General features: G+C 44.1%; 1 protein-coding gene across 4 annotated transcripts in view; it reads right to left on the reverse strand.

Annotated features, from left to right (window-relative positions):
- Positions 1 to 20,387, reverse strand: part of LOC139575821 (alpha-ketoglutarate-dependent dioxygenase FTO-like) — a 189,617-nt gene that overhangs the window by 99,016 nt on the left and 70,214 nt on the right. For 2 of the 4 annotated variants that reach the window (XM_071401158.1, XM_071401157.1), the window contains exon 8: positions 20,003 to 20,127. In XM_071401158.1, coding sequence (XP_071257259.1) covers positions 20,003 to 20,127 — 125 coding nt within the window. Of the gene's footprint in view, positions 1 to 10,968; positions 11,583 to 20,002; positions 20,128 to 20,387 lie in introns of those variants that run through there. The other 2 variants (XM_071401155.1, XM_071401156.1) reach the window with 2 other exon arrangements.

Raw genomic sequence — 20,387 nt, forward strand, 5'->3', positions numbered from 1 at the left:
AGATATGTATGTGCAGGCATAGTAGGTGTAAACAGGTTTTGGGCTTGTCTTATCTGCATAGATGAATAAACAGTTCCTCTTCAAAGGAACATTCCAACCTGACTGAGACAGACGTGTGCTCATGTACTTTCCAACCACGCAGCCAACAGGAGGAGAGAGCTAAAGGTGCTGTGGGGCGGAGTCTGACAACACAGAGGTCGTGTCGTGCATAGCTGTATTATTGCTAAATGGGCGGGTGAATAAATGGGAGAAATTTACAATCACAAATCACACCTCAACCACCCAGGCCACAGGCACTCTGATAGCATTGCACGCATACTGTCAGACAGACCACACAGACGAGGTTTAGATAAAGACAGACAAATGACACAGCTTTTTGAGATAACCATCGCTTTCACATTAATTCTAGTCCCTGGATGATGATGATGAAAGATACAGATGATGTGTTCTTATTTTGTTTTCTCCCTCAGAGGGGTAGAGGGTAAACATACCAGCGGTACTGAGTGTGAGAGGTGGAGAGAGGGAGAGAGGGAGAGGTAGAGAGAGAGGTAGAGAGAGAGAGAGAGAGAGGTAGAGAGAGAGAGAGAGAGGTAGAGAGAGGTAGAGAGGGAGAGGTAGAGAGAGAGGTAGAGAGGTAGAGAGAGAGATAGAGAGGGAGAGAGAGAGGTAGAGAGGGAGAGAGGGAGAGAGAGAGGTAGAGAGAGGTAGAGAGAGGTAGAGAGAGGTAGAGAGAGAGAGGTAGAGAGAGAGAGAGGTAGAGAGAGAGAGAGAGAGAGGTAGAGAGAGAGAGGTAGAGAGAGAGAGAGAGAGAGAGAGAGAGAGAGAGAGAGAGAGAGAGAGAGAGAGAGAGAGAGAGAGAGAGGTAGAGAGAGGTAGAGAGAGAGAGAGAGGTAGAGAGAGAGAGGTAGAGAGAGAGAGAGAGAGAGAGAGAGAGAGAGAGAGAGAGAGAGAGAGAGAGAGGTAGAGAGAGAGAGGTAGAGAGGTAGAGAGAGGTAGAGAGAGAGAGGTAGAGAGAGAGAGAGAGAGGTAGAGAGAGGTAGAGAGAGGGAGGTAGAGAGAGGGGTAGAGAGAGAGAGGTAGATAGAGAGAGCAGTAGATGATGGTTGACCCAGTCACAGGTGTTTGCCCGCCAGCACATAACAGCGTAGCACCCTGAGGTAGAGAGACTCACAAAGGTGCAGCCAACAAACTTTTGGCGAGCAGCACGTACACCAAGGAAAACAGACAGAGAGACAGACAGAGTTGGCAGGGAGACGGTGGTACAGTAGCTATATTATCCTGTTTAGGGGATAAGGAGCAACAGAGCGAAGGGGAAGATGTCTGAGAGATGTCTCTGATTAACCTGTCCCCTCCGATGACAACTACATCACAGAGCTCTGTTCAACAACCGCCCTCCCACCAACACGGCAGCCAGCCCGACCCCGTGCCACCCCCTTCTTCCAGGGCCACTCCAGCCACACTAATTAAACAATTGAGAGCAAAGCTGTACACAAGTCATTAATGAACAGCTAACGAACGCCGATGAAGTTTGGTGTCACATGACATCCCCTCTCGCCCCTAACGGCCAACGATTCAGCCTATCATGTGGACTGTTGGTTCATGACCTCCCTTCAAGTGACACCCACCTCTCGCCCTGACTTTGTACATCACCCTGTGATGATATGTGGCTCTGGTCATGAAGGACTAGACAGAGGTGATGACAGGCACACGTTGTTGAGGATTAAAATCATTACATAACAGAAGGCCGTCCCCATCACTTTGCTGTTGACTGACAGAGTGTTGTAGACAGATGACTGCTGTTGACTGGCGGAGTGTTCTAAACAGATGACTGCTGTTGACTGGCAGAGTGTTGTAGACAGATGACTGCTATTTGACTGGCAGAGTGTTGTAGACAGATGACTGCTGTTGACTGACAGAGTGTTGTAGACAGATGACTGCTGTTGACTGGCAGAGTGTTGTAGACAGATGACTGCTAGTTGACTGGCAGAGTGTTGTAGACAGATGACTGCTGTTGACTGACAGAGTGTTGTAAACTGATGACTGCTGTTGACTGGCAGAGTGTTGTAGACAGATGACTGCTGTTGACTGGCAGACTGCTGTAGACAGATGACTGCTGTTGACTGGCAGAGTGTTGTAAACAGATGACTGCTGTTGACTGGCAGAGTGTTGTAGACAGATGACTGCTGTTGACTGGCAGAGTGTTGTAAACAGATGACTGCTGTTGACTGGCAGAGTGTTGTAGACAGATGACTGCTGTTGACTGGCAGAGTGTTGTAGACAGATGACTGCTGTTGACTGGCAGAGTGTTGTAGACAGATGACTGCTGTTGACTGGCAGACTGCTGTAGACAGATGACTGCTGTTGACTGGCAGAGTGTTGTAAACAGATGACTGCTGTTGACTGGCAGAGTGTTGTAGACAGATGACTGCTGTTGACTGGCAGAGTGTTGTAGACAGATGACTGCTGTTGACTGGCAGAGTGTTGTAAACAGATGACTGCTGTTGACTGGCAGAGTGTTGTAGACAGATGACTGCTGTTGACTGGCGGAGTGTTGTAAACAGATGACTGCTGTTGACTGGCAGAGTGTTGTAAACAGATGACTGCTAGTTGACTGGCAGAGTGTTGTAGACAGATGACTGCTGTTGACTGACAGAGTGTTGTAAACTGATGACTGCTGTTGACTGGCAGAGTGTTGTAGACAGATGACTGCTGTTGACTGGCAGACTGCTGTAGACAGATGACTGCTGTTGTCTGGCAGAGTGTTGTAGACAGATGACTGCTGTTGACTGGCAGAGTGTTGTAGACAGATGACTGCTGTTGACTGGCAGAGTGTTGTAAACAGATGACTGCTGTTGACTGGCAGAGTGTTGTAGACAGATGACTGCTGTTGACTGGCAGAGTGTTGTAGACAGATGACTGCTGTTGACTGGCAGAGTGTTGTAGACAGATGACTGCTGTTGACTGGCAGACTGCTGTAGACAGATGACTGCTGTTGTCTGGCAGAGTGTTGTAGACAGATGACTGCTGTTGACTGGCAGAGTGTTGTAGACAGATGACTGCTGTTGACTGGCAGAGTGTTGTAGACAGATGACTGCTGTTGACTGGCAGAGTGTTGTAGACAGATGACTGCTGTTGACTGGCAGAGTGTTGTAGACAGATGACTGCTGTTGACTGGCAGAGTGTTGTAGACAGATGACTGCTGTTGACTGGCAGACTGCTGTCGACAGATGACTGCTGTTGACTGGCAGAGTGTTGTAAACAGATGACTGCTGTTGACTGGCAGACTGCTGTAGACAGATGACTGCTGTTGACTGGCAGAGTGTTGTAAACAGATGACTGCTAGTTGACTGGCAGAGTGTTGTAGACAAATGCCTGCTGTTGACTGACAGAGTGTTGTAAACAGATGACTGGATTTGACTGACAGAGTGTTGTAGACAGATGACTGCTGTTGACTGGCAGACTGCTGTAGACAGATGACTGCTGTTGACTGGCAGAGTGTTGTAAACAGATGACTGCTGTTGACTGGCAGAGTGTTGTAAACAGATGACTGCTGTTGACTGGCTGACTGCTGTAGACAGATGACTGCTGTTGACTGGCAGAGTGTTGTAGACAGATGACTGCTGTTGACTGGCAGAGTGTTGTAAACAGATGACTGCTGTTGACTGGCAGAGTGTTGTAGACAGATGACTGCTAGTTGACTGGCAGAGTGTTGTAGACAGATGACTGCTGTTGACTGACAGACTGTTGTAAACAGATGACTGCTGTTGACTGGCAGAGTGTTGTAAACAGATGACTGCTGTTGACTGGCAGAGTGTTGTAGACAGATGACTGCTGTTGACTGGCAGAGTGTTGTAAACAGATGACTGCTGTTGACTGGCAGACTGCTGTAGACAGATGACTGCTGTTGACTGGCAGAGTGTTGTAGACAGATGACTGCTGTTGACTGGCAGACTGTTGTAGACAGATGACTGCTGTTGACTGGCAGACTGCTGTAGACAGATGACTGCTTGGCTACAGGTCTCTATGGAGGTCTATGGAGACTCCTCTTGGTTAGAATTAGTGTCAACTCATTCCATGGAAGGCCGAGGGTCTTCACTAGAGGTCGACCGATTATGATTTTTCAACACTGATACCGATTATTGGAGGACCAAAAAAAGCCGATACCGATTAATCGGACGATTTTGATATATATATATTTGTAATAATGACAATTACAACAATACTGAATGAACAATGAACACTTTTATTTTAACTTAATATAATACATCAATAAAATCTATTTAGTCTCAAATAAATAATGAAACATGTTCAATGTGGTTTAAATAATGCAAAAACAAAGTGTTGCAGAGGAAAGTAAAAGTGCAATATGTGCCATGTAAAAAAGCTAAAGTTTAAGTTCCTTGCTCAGAACATGAGAACATATGAAAGCTGGTGGTTCCTTTTAACATGAGTCTTCAATATTCCCAGGTAAGAAGTTTTAGGTTGTAGTTATTATAGGACTATTTCTCTCTATACATTTGTATTTCATATACCTTTGACTATTGGATGTTCTAATAGGTACTTTAGTATTGCCAGCCTAATCTCGGGTGTTGATAGGCTTGAAGTCATAAACAGAGCTGCTGGCAAACGCAGTAAAGTGCTGTTTGAATGAATGCTTCGAGCCTGCTGCTGCCTACCACCGCTCAGTCAGACTGTTCTATCAAATCATAGACTTAATTATAATATAATAACACACAGAAATACGAGCCTTAGGTCAAAGACCTTTCTAAGCTAGGTCAACAAACAGATTACCGACCATTTCGAAGCCCACCGTACCTTCTCCGCTATGCAATCTGGTTTCAGAGCTGGTCATGGGTGCACCTCAGCCACGCTCAAGGTACTAAACGATATCATAACCGCCATCGATAAGAGACATTACTGTGCAGCCGTATTCATCAACCTGGCCAAGGCTTTCAACTCTGTCAATCACCACATCCTCATCGGCAGACTCAATAGCCTTGGTTTCTCAAATGATTGCCTCGCCTGGTTCACCAACTACTTCTCCGATAGAGTTCAGTGTGTCAAATCGGAGGGCCTGTTGTCCGGGCCTCTGGCAGTCTCTATGGGGGCACCACAGGGTTCAATTCTTGGGCCGACTCTCTTCTCTGTAAACATCACTGATTTCGCTCTTGCTGCTGGTGAGTCTCTGATCCACCTCTACGCAGATGACACCATTCTGTATACTTCTGGCCCTTCTTTGGACACTGTGTTAACAACCCTCCAGACGAGCTTCAATTGCATACAACTCTCCTTCCGTGGCCTCCAACTGCTCTTAAATACAAGTAAAATGAAATGCATGCTCTTCAACCGATCGCTGCCTGCACCTGCCCGACCGTCCAGCATCACTACTCTGGACGGTTCTGACTTAGAATATGTGGACAACTACAAATACCTAGGTGTCTGGTTAGACTGTAAACTCTCCTTCCAGACTCACATCAAACATCTCCAATCCAAAGTTAAATCTAGAATTGGCTTCCTATTTCGCAACAAAGCACCCTTCACTCATGCTGCCAAACATACACTCGTAAAACTGACCATCCTACCGATCCTCGACTTCGGCGATGTCATTTACAAAATAGCCTCCAATACCCTACTCAATAAATTGGATGCAGTCTATCACAGTGCCATCCGTTTTGTCACCAAAGCCCCATATACTACCCACCACTGCAACCTGTACGCTCTCGTTGGCTGGCCCTCGCTTCATACTCGTCGCCAAACCCACTGGCTCCAGGTCATCTACAAGACCCTGCTAGGTAAAGTCCCCCCTTATCTCAGCTCGCTGGTCACCATAGCAGCACCCACCTGTAGCATGCGCTCCAGCAGGTAACTACAAAAATCTACAAAAATAACTACAAAAATCTCTGAAACTGGAAACACTTATCTCTCCCACTAGATTTAAGCACCAGCTGTCAGAGCAGCTCACAGATTACTGCACCTGTACATAGCCCATCTATAATTTAGCCCAAACAACTACCTCTTCCCCTACTGTATTTATTTCTTTATTTTGCTCCTTTGCACCCCATTATTTCTATTTCTACTTTGCACATTCTTCCACTGCAAATCCACCATTCCAGTGTTTTACTTGCTATATTGTATTTACTTAGCCACCATGGCCTTTTTTGCCTTTACCTCCCTTATCTCACCTCATTTGCTCACATTGTACATAGACTTATTTTTCTACTGTATTATTGACTGTATGTTTGTTTTACTCCATGTGTAACTCTGTGTTGTTGTATGTGTCGAACCGCTTTGCTTTATCTTGGCCAGGTTGCAATTGTAAATGAGAACTTGTTCTCAACTTGCCTACCTGGTAAATAAAGGTGAAATAAAAAAATTGAAATAAAAAAAGGTCATTAATATGGTCAAATCCGGAAACTATCATTTCGAAAACAAAACGTTTATTCTTTCAGTGAAATATTGAACCGTTCCGTATTTTATCTAACGGGTGGCATCCATAAGTCTAAATATTGCTGTTAGATTGCACAACCTTCAATGTTATGTCATAATTACGTAAAATTCTGGCAAATTAGTTCGCAACGAGCCAGGCGGCCCAAACTGCTGCATATACCCTGACTCTGCTTGCACAGAACACAAGAGAAGTGACACAATTCCCCTAGTTAAAAGATATTCATGTTAGCAGGCAATATTAAATAAATATGCAGGTTTAAAAATACATACTTGTGTATTGAGGCTTTGATGTTTATGGTTAGGTACACATTGGTGCAACGACAGTGCTTTTTTTTGCAAATACGCTTGTTAAATCACCTGTTTGGCGAAGTAGGCTGTGATTCAATGATAAATTAACAGGCACCGCATCGATTATATGCAACGCAGGACAAGCTAGATCAACTAGTCATATTTTATTTTATTTTACCTTTATTTAACTAGGCAAGTCAGTTAAGAACAAATTCTTATTTTCAATGACGGCCTAGGAACAGTGGGTTAACTGCCTTGTTCAGGGGCAGAATGACAGATATTTACCTTGTCAGTCCAATGCTCTAACCACTAGGCTACCCTGCCGCCCCAATATCATCAGCCATGTGTAGTTAACTAATGATTATGTTAAGATTGATTGTTTTTTATACATTTAATGCTAGCTAGCACCTTACCGTGGCTCCTTGCTGCACTCGCATAACAGGTAGTCAGCCTGCCACGCAGTCTCCTCGTGGAGTGCAATGTAATCGGCCATGATCGGTGTCCAAAAATGCCGATTGTTACGAAAACTTGAAATCTGCCCTAATTAATCGGCCATTCCGATTAATCGGTCGACCTCTAGTTTTCACTCCTCCCTTGTACTTGCTTGAGGAATTAAGGTCACTAATTAGTAAGGAACTGCCCTCACCTGGTTGTCTAGGTCTTAATTGGAAGGAAAAAACCTGCAGACACTAGTCCCTCCCTGGAATGAGCTTGACACCCCAGGTCTATGGGAACTCCCCTTGTTGCTGCTATGGGTCTGTGTTAAAAGGAGGTTGTTTTCTGGTAGTTAGTGGACCCTGCCACAGTATGGGGCCTCTCCCTCTGGGTCCTATAGCTCCTGTCACCAGGCCTGTCACTGTGTCACAGCCTGGACTGCAGCAGCCTGGGCTCTGTCCCTCTTCATTGTGGAACAAGAAGAGTACCATCTTTCAAATTCCCATCTGGGACAGGGGATCCCCATTGTTCCTCTCTCTGGGTCCCACCTCGGCGAGGGGGGACTCTGTCACTGAGGACACAAAGGACCTGTCATCATGGTGGAGGACACAGGAGGGGGGTTAGGAGTAACATGAGAGGAGGGTCTCTCTCTCTCTCTCTGAGTGGTTCTACAGGGGTGCAACTGGTGGCTGACACAGTAGAGAACTCACCACAGCCTGAACATAACTCCAGCTTGGCCCCTGCTGACCCATGGGCTTGATGACAGGCTGGGCCCTTTGTCCGGGAGCGCTGTACCTAGGTGAGGGCAGGGGAGGGCAGGGGTAGACAGGGGCAGTAAACAAAGGTGGTGTGGAGGGTGGGAGAAGAGATGATGGCCCCCAGGTCAGAGGACAGTGATGGACAGCTGAGTGATGAGTGCAGCTGTGGACCTGGAGACATACATCTCTCTCTTCTCTCCATCTCTCTATCAATGAGACGTACATCTCTCTCTTCTCTCTATCAATGAGACGTACATCTCTCTCTTCTCTCTATCAATGAGACGTACATCTCTCTCTTCTCTCTATCAATGAGACGTACATCTCTCTCTTCTCTCCATCTCTCTATCAATGAGACGTACATCTCTCTCTTCTCTCCATCTCTCTATCAATGAGACGTACATCTCTCTCTTCTCTCTATCAATGAGACGTACATCTCTCTCATCTCTCTATCAATGAGACCTACATCTCTCTCATCTCTCTATCAATGAGACGTACATCTCTCTCTTCTCTCTATCAATGAGACGTACATCTCTCTCTTCTCTCCATCTCTCTATCAATGAGACGTACATCTCTCTCTTCTCTCCATCTCTCTATCAATGAGACGTACATCTCTCTTCTCTCTATCAATGAGACGTACATCTCTCTCTTCTCTCTATCAATGAGACGTACATCTCTCTCATCTCTCTATCAATGAGACCTACATCTCTCTCATCTCTCTATCAATGAGACGTACATCTCTCTCTTCTCTCTATCAATGAGACCTACATCTCTCTCTATCAATGAGACATACATCTCTCTCTTCTCTCTATCAATGAGAAATACATCTCTCTCTTCTCTCTATCAATGAGACATACATCTCTCTCTTCTCTCTATCAATGAGACCTACATCTCTCTCTATCAATGAGACCTACATCTCTCTCTATCAATGAGACCTACATCTCTCTCTTCTCTCTATCAATGAGACGTACATCTCTCTCTTCTCTCTATCAATGAGACGTACATCTCTCTATCAATGAGACCTACATCTCTCTCTTATCTCTATCAATGAGACGTACATCTCTCTCTTCTCTCTATCAATGAGACGTACATCTCTCTCTTCTCTCTATCAATGAGACGTACATCTCTCTCTTCTCTCCATCTCTCTATCAATGAGACGTACATCTCTCTCTTCTCTCCATCTCTCTATCAATGAGACGTACATCTCTCTCTTCTCTCTATCAATGAGACCTACATCTCTCTCATCTCTCTATCAATGAGACCTACATCTCTCTCATCTCTCTATCAATGATACGTACATCTCTCTCTTCTCTCTATCAATGAGACGTACATCTCTCTCTTCTCTCCATCTCTCTATCAATGAGACGTACATCTCTCTCTTCTCTCCATCTCTCTATCAATGAGACGTACATCTCTCTCTTCTCTCTATCAATGAGACGTACATCTCTCTCATCTCTCTATCAATGAGACCTACATCTCTCTCATCTCTCTATCAATGAGACGTACATCTCTCTCTTCTCTCTATCAATGAGAAGTACATCTCTCTCTTCTCTCTATCAATGAGACGTACATCTCTCTCTTCTCTCTATCAATGAGACGTACATCTCTCTCTTCTCTCCATCTCTCTATCAATGAGACGTACATCTCTCTCTTCTCTCCATCTCTCTATCAATGAGACGTACATCTCTCTCTTCTCTCTATCAATGAGACGTACATCTCTCTCTTCTCTCTATCAATGAGACGTACATCTCTCTCTCTCTCTCTCTATCAATGAGACGTACATCTCTCTCTCTCCTCTCTCATCAATGAGAAGTACATCTCTCTCTCTCTTCTCTCTATCAATGAGACGTACATCTCTCTCTCTCTCTACGTCATCCCCCCCATCATGAGACGTACATCTCTCTCATCTCTCTATCAATGAGACCTACATCTCTCTCTATCAATGAGACATACATCTCTCTCTTCTCTCTATCAATGAGAAATACATCTCTCTCTTCTCTCTATCAATGAGACATACATCTCTCTCTTCTCTCTATCAATGAGACCTACATCTCTCTCTATCAATGAGACCTACATCTCTCTCTATCAATGAGACCTACATCTCTCTCTTCTCTCTATCAATGAGACGTACATCTCTCTCTTCTCTCTATCAATGAGACCTACATCTCTCTCTTCTCTCTATCAATGAGACGTACATCTCTCTATCAATGAGACCTACATCTCTCTCTTCTCTCTATCAATGAGACGTACATCTCTCTCTTCTCTCCATATCAATGAGACGTACATCTCTCTCTTCTCTCTATCAATGAGACCTACATCTCTCTCTCTATCAATGAGACCTACATCTCTCTCTTCTCTCTATCAATGAGACGTACATCTCTCTCTTCTCTCCATCAATGAGACGTACATCTCTCTCTTCTCTCTATCAATGAGACGTACATCTCTCTCTTCTCTCTATCAATGAGACCTACATCTCTCTCTTCTCTCTATCAATGAGACGTACATCTCTCTCTTCTCTCTATCAATGAGACGTACATCTCTCTCTTCTCTCTATCAATGAGACCTACATCTCTCTCTATCAATGAGACCTACATCTCTCTCTTCTCTCTATCAATGAGATCTACATCTCTCTCTTCTCTCTATCAATGAGACGTACATCTCTCTCTTCATCTCTCTATCAATGAGACCTACATCTATCTCTATCAATGAGACCTACATCTCTCTATCAATGAGACCTACATCTCTCTCTTCTCTCTATCAATGAGACCTACATCTCTCTCTATCAATGAGACCTACATCTCTCTCTTCTCTCTATCAATGAGACCTACATCTCTCTCTTCTCTCTATCAATGAGACGTACATCTCTCTCTTCTCTCTATCAATGAGACCTACATCTCTCTCTTCTCTCTATCAATGAGACCTACATCTCTCTCTTCTCTCTATCAATGAGACCTATATCTCTCTATCAACGGGACCTATATCTCTCTATCTCCCACTGATCTGATGAGTAGTGTGAGAGAGAATAAAGACCTCAACAATGCTGTTGAGAATAGCTAGATACAGTAAGCAGCTACATGAAAATGAACATAACAGATGTACTGCCGTACTAAAGACTGTGCCAAGTACAGACCTACAATAGATTAGTTTCAATTACCTTTTTCAAAGCAAAATGACTAACAAATATATGCAATTATTACATAACTAAATAGTTTGAGGAAAAATATAGTAGTCTATTTATTCATGGTAAACTAATTAGAAATGACAATGATGGTCATGTTGAACTGTGTGTGGAGAAAAGCTTTGTTTAGTCAGGAAGTGTAATGGTTTGAGGTCATGCAGTTTTCCATTGGAAGATGAACTTCCGAGCCCCTGGAATACAGCAGCCCCTTGATTTACGCAGTCGAAGCTGTCCAACTGCTTCCCAGGTCAAAGGTCATCGGCTGCTGCCCACTCTCCTACCGTTCTGTCCACACACACAGCGCTCTGTGCATACCGACCGAGAGGACAGGGGCTGCCGTGTCAGCCAGAAACCCTCCTACTGAGTCATAAACACCTACTCTTACCCGCTCTCCTCCCCTCCTCCCCCAGAGGAAAGCTGGGGCTGCACTCTGTTGATCTTTCACTCCACGCCCGCCCCACACTCCTTTTACACAGAGCCTGGTAAGAGAACAGAGGAGAGGAATGAAAGGGAGGTAGTAAAGAGAGCGAGACGCAGAATGAACAGAACAGAATGAAAGAAAAGAAGAGAAAAGCCACAGAGAAGGGCCAGATGGGTACCTTCACAGTCCATTTATCAAACCCAATGTGCCTCCCCCTCTCCTCTCCTCTCCTCCACCTCCTCCTCCCTTCCCCTCCCCGCCACTCTCAGTCCTAAACCCCCATGTAATTCTGTAATCATTTTCATTATCATATAATGACCTTACAAAGCCTACAGCAGTTTGCACGGTCAGTACAAAATTCACAGCTGTTCCCTTCAGTGTTTGCTCGCCGGCTGTGACAGTGCAGCCTTTTTATTGGTCCAGAGGCGTGACCTTTGGCTCTGATAGGTCGGCACGGGGTCACCTCACTCAGGAAGGTTTGAGGTGGCCGCAGGCAAAGCACAGGTCACAACACCTGTCAATAAGTTAGAACACACTACGGCAAGAAATATAAAGTCATGATTGATGTCCACACGACAACTAACAACAACCTACCAGGTCTCTGGCTAGAGGCTCTCCAGATCTAGTCAATGTCAACCTAAAGGGCTCCAGTATAGCAACGCTTCCAGGGGTCATACGTTCTGGATGGCAAAGGATAAGTACCTAGTGTTTACCTTACCCTCATGATGTATTCTTTAACTGCCATGCTACGGAACAGCCGCCTCACTCACTCACAGACCTAATAATGGCTGTTTGGAGGGCCACTCACAGGACATTTATCTAAGGACATGGTAGACAGCATATATACAGTACCAGTCAAGAGTTTGGACACACCGACTCATTCAAGGGTTTTTCTTTATTTTTACTATTTTCTACATTGTAGAATAATAGTGAAGACATCAAAACGATTAAATAACACATATGGAATAATATAGTAACCAAAGAAAAGTGTTAAACAAATGAAAATATATTTTAGATACTTAAAAGTAGCCACCCTTTGCCTTTGCACACTCTTGGCATTCTCTTAACCAGCTTCATGAGGTAGTCACCTGGAATGCATTTCAATTAACAGGTGTGCCTTGTTAAAAGTTAATTTGTGGAATTTCTTTCCTTCTTAATGCATTTGAGCCCATCAGTTGTGTTGTCACAAGGTAGGGTTGGTATACAGAAGAGCCCTATTTGGTAAAAGACCCGAGTCCATATTATGGCAAGAACAGCTAAAAAAAACATCCAGTGCTATGATGAAACTGGCTCTCATGAGGACCGCCACAGGAAAGGAAGACCCGGCGTCACCTCTGCTGCAGAGGATAAGTTCATTAGTTACCAGCCTCAGAAATCGGCAATTAACTGTACCTCAGAATGCAGCCCAAATAAATGCTTCACAGAGTTCAAGTAACAGACAAATCTCAACATCAACTGTTCACAGGAGACTGCATAAATCAGGCTTTCATGGTCGAACTGCTGCATAAAAAAAACACTAATGCACGACACCAATAATAAGAAGAGACTTGCTTGGGCCAAGAAACGTGAGCAATGGACATTAGACCAGCGGAAATCTGTCCTTTGGTCTGATGAGTCCAAATTTGAGATTTTTGGTTCTAACCGCCGTGTCTTTGTGAGACACAGAGTAGGTGAACAGATGATCTCCGCATGTGTGGTTCCCACCGTGAAGCATGGAGGAGGAGGCGTGATGGTGCTTTGCTGGTGACACTGTCAATTATTTATTTAGAATTCAAGGCACACTTAACCAGCATAGCTACCCAGCATTCTGCAGCGATACGCCATCCCATCTGGTTTGCGCTTAGTGGGACTACCATTTGTTTTTGAACTGGACAATGACCCAACACACCTCCAGGCCGTGTAAGGGCTATTTGACCAAGAAGGAGAGTGATGGTGCTGCATCAGATGACCTGGCCTCCACAATCATCCGACCTCAACCAAATTGAGATGGTTAGGGATGAGTTGGATCGATGAAGGAAAAGCAGCCAACAAGTGCTCAGCATATGTAGGAATTCAAGACTGTTGGAAAAGCATTCCTCATGAAGCTGGTTGAGAGAATGCCAAGAGTGTGCAAATCTGTCATCAAGGCAAAGGGTGGCTACTTTGAAGAATCTCAAAAAACACTTTTTTGGTTACTACATGATTCCATAAGTGTTATTTCATAGTGTTGATGTCTTCACTATTATTTTACAATGTAGAAAATAGTAAAAATAAAGAAAAACCCTTGAATGAGTCGGTGTGTCCAAAACCTTTGACTGGTACTGTATATCAAAGCTTTCTCAATATGCACCCACCAGAAACCAAGTTACAGGACAAAAAGATCATAAGAATAAGAAAGGCCTCATAACTTCATTGTTGCAGTGGGGATGAATGAATGGATGGGCTGCTCTCACAGTGCTGGGGGAGCGAAGACATTCCTCACCCTGAGTACCCATAAGTCACTGGTGAAGACCTGGCGGTCACGGGGAACATCTCTCTTTGCCTCTCTCTCTATAGTGGTAAAAACGCCTGAGGGAATACTGGGCTGAGAGCTAGCAGGCACAGGTTTGCTGAGCGCTCTGGTGCTTTAACTGGCGGTGTTTAAGAAACTAAAGTCAGGGGAAACTTCATCAATCAGCTTGCTGTGCTTATGTTTCTGTGCCTTTAGCTGGAGTAATCCATCATGTAGTTTTGTGTTCTGAAACCTTTAGCGAGCATTATTCTCCGAAGGGTTTCCATGGAAACAAAAGAACAGCAGAACGCAGACAGTGGAGCCTGTTGAATAGTGAGTCTACTGAAACCTAATTAAAACTTCATATAAATAGAAAAAATAAAAACAGTCAAATTAATCTCCTGGTTCATTTTAAAAAGTACAATTTTGGTGAGTGGTTTTATGGAAATAAATGAATGTTTGAATCTGTCAGACTAAACTGAGCTGAACTTTGGTCTCTCTTTCTCTCTCTTTCTCTCTCTACTATATCAACATTCATATAGTTTATCTTTGATTAGGAACAATGAAACTACTTCAGAACAAAATCCTGCAGAGACCCCAAAGTGTAGCTATCTTTCATCACAAAGTGTTTCTTTTCCCTTATCCCTCCATATCTCAAATCATTATCAGAATCTTAACATTGCGCGAGGCCATGTGTTTCGTTTTGTCTAAACGTCGTCTGTTGACGGCCACTTCACAGACGACCCCCAGCTTGCTTTTTGGGGAGAGGCATTATCTGCGTGCAGAGAGATAGGGAGCAGTCGGAGTTCAAACCCATTACGGCTGTGTATGTGTGTGTGTATATGTCCGTGTGTGTATATGTCTGTGTGTGTATATGTCTGTGTGTGTGTGTGTATATGTCTGTGTGTGTATATGTCTGTGTGTGTATATGTCTGTGTGTGTATATGTCTGTGTGTGTGTATATGTCTGTGTGTGTATATGTCTGTGTGTGTGTATATGTCTGTGTGTGTATATGTCTGTGTGTGTGTATATGTCTGTGTGTGTATATGTCTGTGTGTGTGTATATGTCTGTGTGTGTATATGTCTGTGTGTGTGTATATGTCTGTGTGTGTATATGTCTGTGTGTGTGTATATGTCTGTGTGTGTATATGTCTGTGTGTGTGTATATGTCTGTGTGTGTATATGTCTGTGTGTGTGTATATGTCTGTGTGTGTATATGTCTGTGTGTGTGTATATGTCTGTGTGTGTATATGTCTGTGTGTGTATATGTCTGTGTGTGTGTATATGTCTGTGTGTGTATATGTCTGTGTGTGTATATGTCTGTGTGTGTATATGTCTGTGTGTGTATATGTCTGTGTGTGTGTATATGTCTGTGTGTGTATATGTCTGTGTGTGTGTATATGTCTGTGTGTGTATATGTCTGTGTGTGTATATGTCTGTGTGTGTATATGTCTGTGTGTGTATATGTCTGTGTGTGTGTATATGTCTGTGTGTGTATATGTCTGTGTGTGTATATGTCTGTGTGTGTATATGTCTGTGTGTGTATATGTCTGTGTGTGTATATGTCTGTGTGTGTATATGTCTGTGTGTGTATATGTCTGTGTGTGTGTATATGTCTGTGTGTGTATATGTCTGTGTGTGTATATGTCTGTGTGTGTGTATATGTCTGTGTGTGTGTATATGTCTGTGTGTGTGTATATGTCTGTGTGTGTATATGTCTGTGTGTGTATATGTCTGTGTGTGTATATGTCTGTGTGTGTATATGTCTGTGTGTGTATATGTCTGTGTGTGTATATGTCTGTGTGTGTATATGTCTGTGTGTGTGTATATGTCTGTGTGTGTATATGTCTGTGTGTGTGTATATGTCTGTGTGTGTATATGTCTGTGTATATGTCTATGTCTATGTCTATGTGTGTCTCTGTGTCTGTGTCTGTGTGTGTATATGTCTATGTCTGTGTCTGTGTCTGTGTGTGTATATGTCTATGTCTATGTCTATGTCTGTGTCTGTGTCTGTGTGTGTGTGTGTGTGTGTGTGTGGCGCTGTCCCCCCAATCTAATCACTCTATCCTGCTGATTAAATAAACTCCTGTCTGAACCGAAGACAGGCACCCTGCATTTCCTGTCCTGAGCCTTGTTATTGGTTTCCCTGCGATGTGTGAGGGCTGGGCTGTGTGTGTGTGTGTGCATGTGTGTGCGGCTGTGCTGGAACAGACATTTGTGGGTTGGTGGTGTTGTAGTAGTGTTGGGGGGGTGGGTTTAGTGACTAGTGGGATGGTTTCTAGCTTTCAGCACCTGCGTTAGGAATGCAGTTCAGATGGCCAGCCCTCCCTCCTTCCCTCCTCCAGAGAGGCTGAGAGGCCGGGCTAGGCATCAACGCAGGCCGACGAGGTGTGTGGAAACTGTCTGTTTACAAGAATCATCTGGTCAGGGTGTAGCTCGGGTCAACAAGAGGGCCACATCAAAACAAAGGCGGGCCACAGGGTTATGGGGGTGATAGAGGGTATGGAGGGGAGAGGGTAGAGTCTGTACAGATAGCCAGCAGAAGTTTGCTTAATGCCATTTTGTAGAAAGAAACATTTCCCTGGTTGGCATGAATCTGTAGTGTGTAGTCTGTGTGTGTTTGTCCCTGGTTGGTATTAATCTGTAGTGTGTAGTCTGTGTGTGTTTGTCCCTAGTTGGTATTAATCTGTAGTGTGTAGTCTGTGTGTGTTTGTCCCTAGTTGGTATTAATCTGTAGTATGTAGTCTGTGTGTGTTTGTCCCTGGTTGGTATTAATCTGTAGTATGTAGTCTGTGTGTGTTTGTCCCTGGTTGGTATTAATCTGTAGTATGTAGTCTGTGTGTGTTTGTCCCTGGTTGGTATTAATCTGTAGTATGTAGTCTGTGTGTTTGTCCCTGGTTGGTATTAATCTGTAGTGTGTAGTCTGTGTGTGTGTGTCCCTGGTTGGTATTAATCTGTAGTGTGTAGTCTGTGTGTGTTTGTCCCTGGTTGGTATTAATCTGTAGTGTGTAGTCTGTGTGTGTTTGTCCCTGGTTGGTATTAATCTGTAGTATGTAGTCTGTGTGTGTTTGTCCCTGGTTGGTATTAATCTGTAGTGTGTAGTCTGTGTGTGTTTGTCCCTGGTTGGTATTCATCTGTAGTATGTAGTCTGTGTGTGTTTGTCCCTGGTTGGTATTCATCTGTAGTGTGTAGTCTGTGTGTGTTTGTCCCTGGTTGGTATTAATCTGTAGTATGTAGTCTGTGTGTTTGTCCCTGGTTGGTATTAATCTGTAGTATGTAGTCTGTGTGTGTTTGTCCCTGGTTGGTATTAATCTGTAGTATGTAGTCTGTGTGTGTTCATTCACCTCCATGCTCTTTAGGTTCTTACCAGAGCCAGGGCCGGGGTCTCGTCTGCCCCTGAACACAGGGTGTCCAGGCTGGGACACACAGGGAGGGAGAGGCCCTTACAGCTGGGACCTAGTGGCTGATTATGACCCCCCTCAACTGCTTTGGTGCCGTTGTCTCAGAAAGACACACACTAAGCTACACACACAGGCATACAACACACAGGAATGCACACACACATCTTTGCGCACGCACACACACACAGGAACATACACACACTACACATTATACACACACATTATTACATATACATCCTCATAAACTGGGTGGTTTATGAAAGCTGATTGGCTGACAGTCGTGGTATGTCAGACCATATACCATGGGTACGACAAAACCACCTCAGTGATTTATGGTATATGGCCAATATACCACGGCTAAGGGGCTGTATCCAGGCACTCCGCGTTGAGTCGTGTGTAAGGACAGCCCTTAGCTGTGGTATATTGGCCATATAACACACCCCCTCTGGCCTTATTGCTTAATTATACCATGGCATTGTTGAAAACTCGTTTCTGATTGGCTTGAAGGGCATTCTAGAGCATGCATTATTTCCAACGTTGCCAACTTTGTGACTTTTCAGACCCCTCCAGCGACTTTTATTGGTAAAATATTCTAGCTACTATTCACACTGGTGTGTCGTGGAACACACCTTCCACATCGTGCATTGTTTTCAATAGAACGCATAGCACCTCGTTCATTATCCCTTACATAACATCCCCCCACACAAAACACATGATGTTTTGTGTGGGAGGGTGTTATGGGTGTATATGTAATAATATGTAGTGTGTGTGTGTCAAAGTTCTAATAGGGGGTGCTTATAATTGTCCTGTTTCACTGCAGGTACAAGCGGGTAACCTGTACGAGTGTGAGGTGTGAAATGTACATCCCAACTCTCCCTGAGACACCCTCGTAGAGCGGCTGTGTGTGTGTGTGTGTGTGTGTGTGTGTGTGTGTGTGTGTGTGTGTGTGTGTGTGTGTGTGTGTGTGTGTGTGTGTGTGTGTGTGTGTGTGTGTGTGTGTGTGTGTCTTTCTGAGAAAAAGGCACTGAAACAGTAGAGAGGGGGGGGTTACCACTGGAGACAGAGATGGAACAGCTAAAACAAACACATGATGTTTTGTGTGGGAGGGTGTTATGGGTGTATATGTAATAACATGTAGGGTGTTCACTCTGGGCAGAGTGGGTGAAAAGGCGCTTTGCTTATGAAATTTCACTTCCTTACGTTATAAAATACATCTTAACCAGACAAATATTATTATTCATGTTCAGAATCGTTCAGTGGGGTGTTTCTCTAAAAGCTACATTTGCATGACACGAGCCGGATTAAATGTAAAAGGCTTTGGAAAAAGAAGCTTGGTATTCGCTCAGTGCTCCGTTGACATTTCACAGAGATACGCTTGTTTTTGTGAGAAATCTTAGAAAGAGTACTTGGATTTCAAATTAATATTAAAAGCGTATACTAAAATAAGAAAATACTACATGTCCTGTCTCAAAATCTATATCCATCTGACCTCTATACTGTTTTCTGTCCTGTGGATTCAAGAAGAAAGTTCAACGGGAAAGAGAAGCTGTCAAGTAGCCAGTAGCCTTAATTCCTGGACAGAGTCCAGCCTGGCAGACGCCATGCAATTTTCCAGATTTTTGACCACTTTTTTTCTCTGGCCTCCATTGATTTAGTCACACTAATTCTGTCCGTCCTACAAGGTTCTGATAGAAACATGAGGTTTGGACCATTGATTTAGTCACACTAATTCTGTCCGTCCTACAAGGTTCTGATAGAAACATGAGGTTTGGACCATTGATTTAGTCACACTAATTCTGGCCGTCCTACAAGGTTCTGATAGAGACATGAGGTTTGGACCATTGATTTAGTCACACTAATTCTGGCCGTCCTACAAAGTTCTGATAGAGACATGAGGTTTGGACCATTGGTTTTCCGTTAGAGGATGATCTACACAATTCATTATTTAACCCATTGGGCAAAAGATGCGTTTTTATGTGTGTGTGTATGTGTGTGTGCGCGCACAGATATGTGTGTGCATTCCTGCGTATGCATGCCTGTGTGTGTGGCTGAGTGTGTCTTTCTGAGACAAGGGCACCAAAGCAGTAGAGACAGGGGGGTGGGGGTGGGGGGTTACCACTACCAGAGTGGAGACAGAGATGGAACAGCTAAAACAAACATATTATGTTTATTTGTGTGGGAGGGTGTTATGGGTGTGTATGTAATAACATGTGTGTATAATATGTAGTGTGTGTGTGTGTGAGTGTGAGTGTGAGTGTGAGTGTGTGTGTGTGTGTGTGTGGAGGGGGGGATAGAACCAATCCAAGACACGTCACCCTGATAGCTGCTAGGTCCAAGGACCCCTCACTACAAACAACCTCCAACACCCACGTCAGATCTGCAGACTATCTGAGGAATTCACTTCACATCACCTCCATTCCTACTCAAATTTCAACAATACTGATTCCTTTAAGTGTTTTTTTCACACAATTGAAAGTGTAACAGGTTGTGATTCTTGAACATGTGCCATCCAGACAAGTGTGCTTGTTTTCACATTTCAACATTGTTGTGTGTGAGTTTCTGTTTACTGTTGTTGTTGTTTACTGTTGTTGGTGGTAATTTGCTTACCTGTCTCTCCAGGTCTGCCTGTGCTGCTGTCTGTCTGTCAGGGCAGTTAGCAGGGTCTCCGCCATCTCTCTCCTGCCCTCCTCCGGTTGTCCCTCTTCCTCCACCGCTGCCAGTAAGAGTTGCGTCTGAAAGATAGGTAGTAAACAGGAAATTATGTATTAAAATGACATGGTTCCATATCTCGATTCTGTCTATGAATCCAAAGTAAACCATATCTCAGACTTATCAGGCCCAATTTGGCGCAGGCGGAATTTGAGTTGTTCTGAACACTTCCTGACTCGCCTGTTCGAGCTACAGACTTCCTGGACATGTCATTTGACGCGTCTATTTGTCCTGGATACACCCATAGCAGCCTTTTGCGTCGGCGAGACAACATTCAGAAACC

Source organism: Salvelinus alpinus, chromosome 5 (assembly GCF_045679555.1).
Source record: "Salvelinus alpinus chromosome 5, SLU_Salpinus.1, whole genome shotgun sequence".
In the NCBI taxonomy this organism is placed as follows: Eukaryota; Metazoa; Chordata; class Actinopteri; order Salmoniformes; family Salmonidae; genus Salvelinus; species Salvelinus alpinus.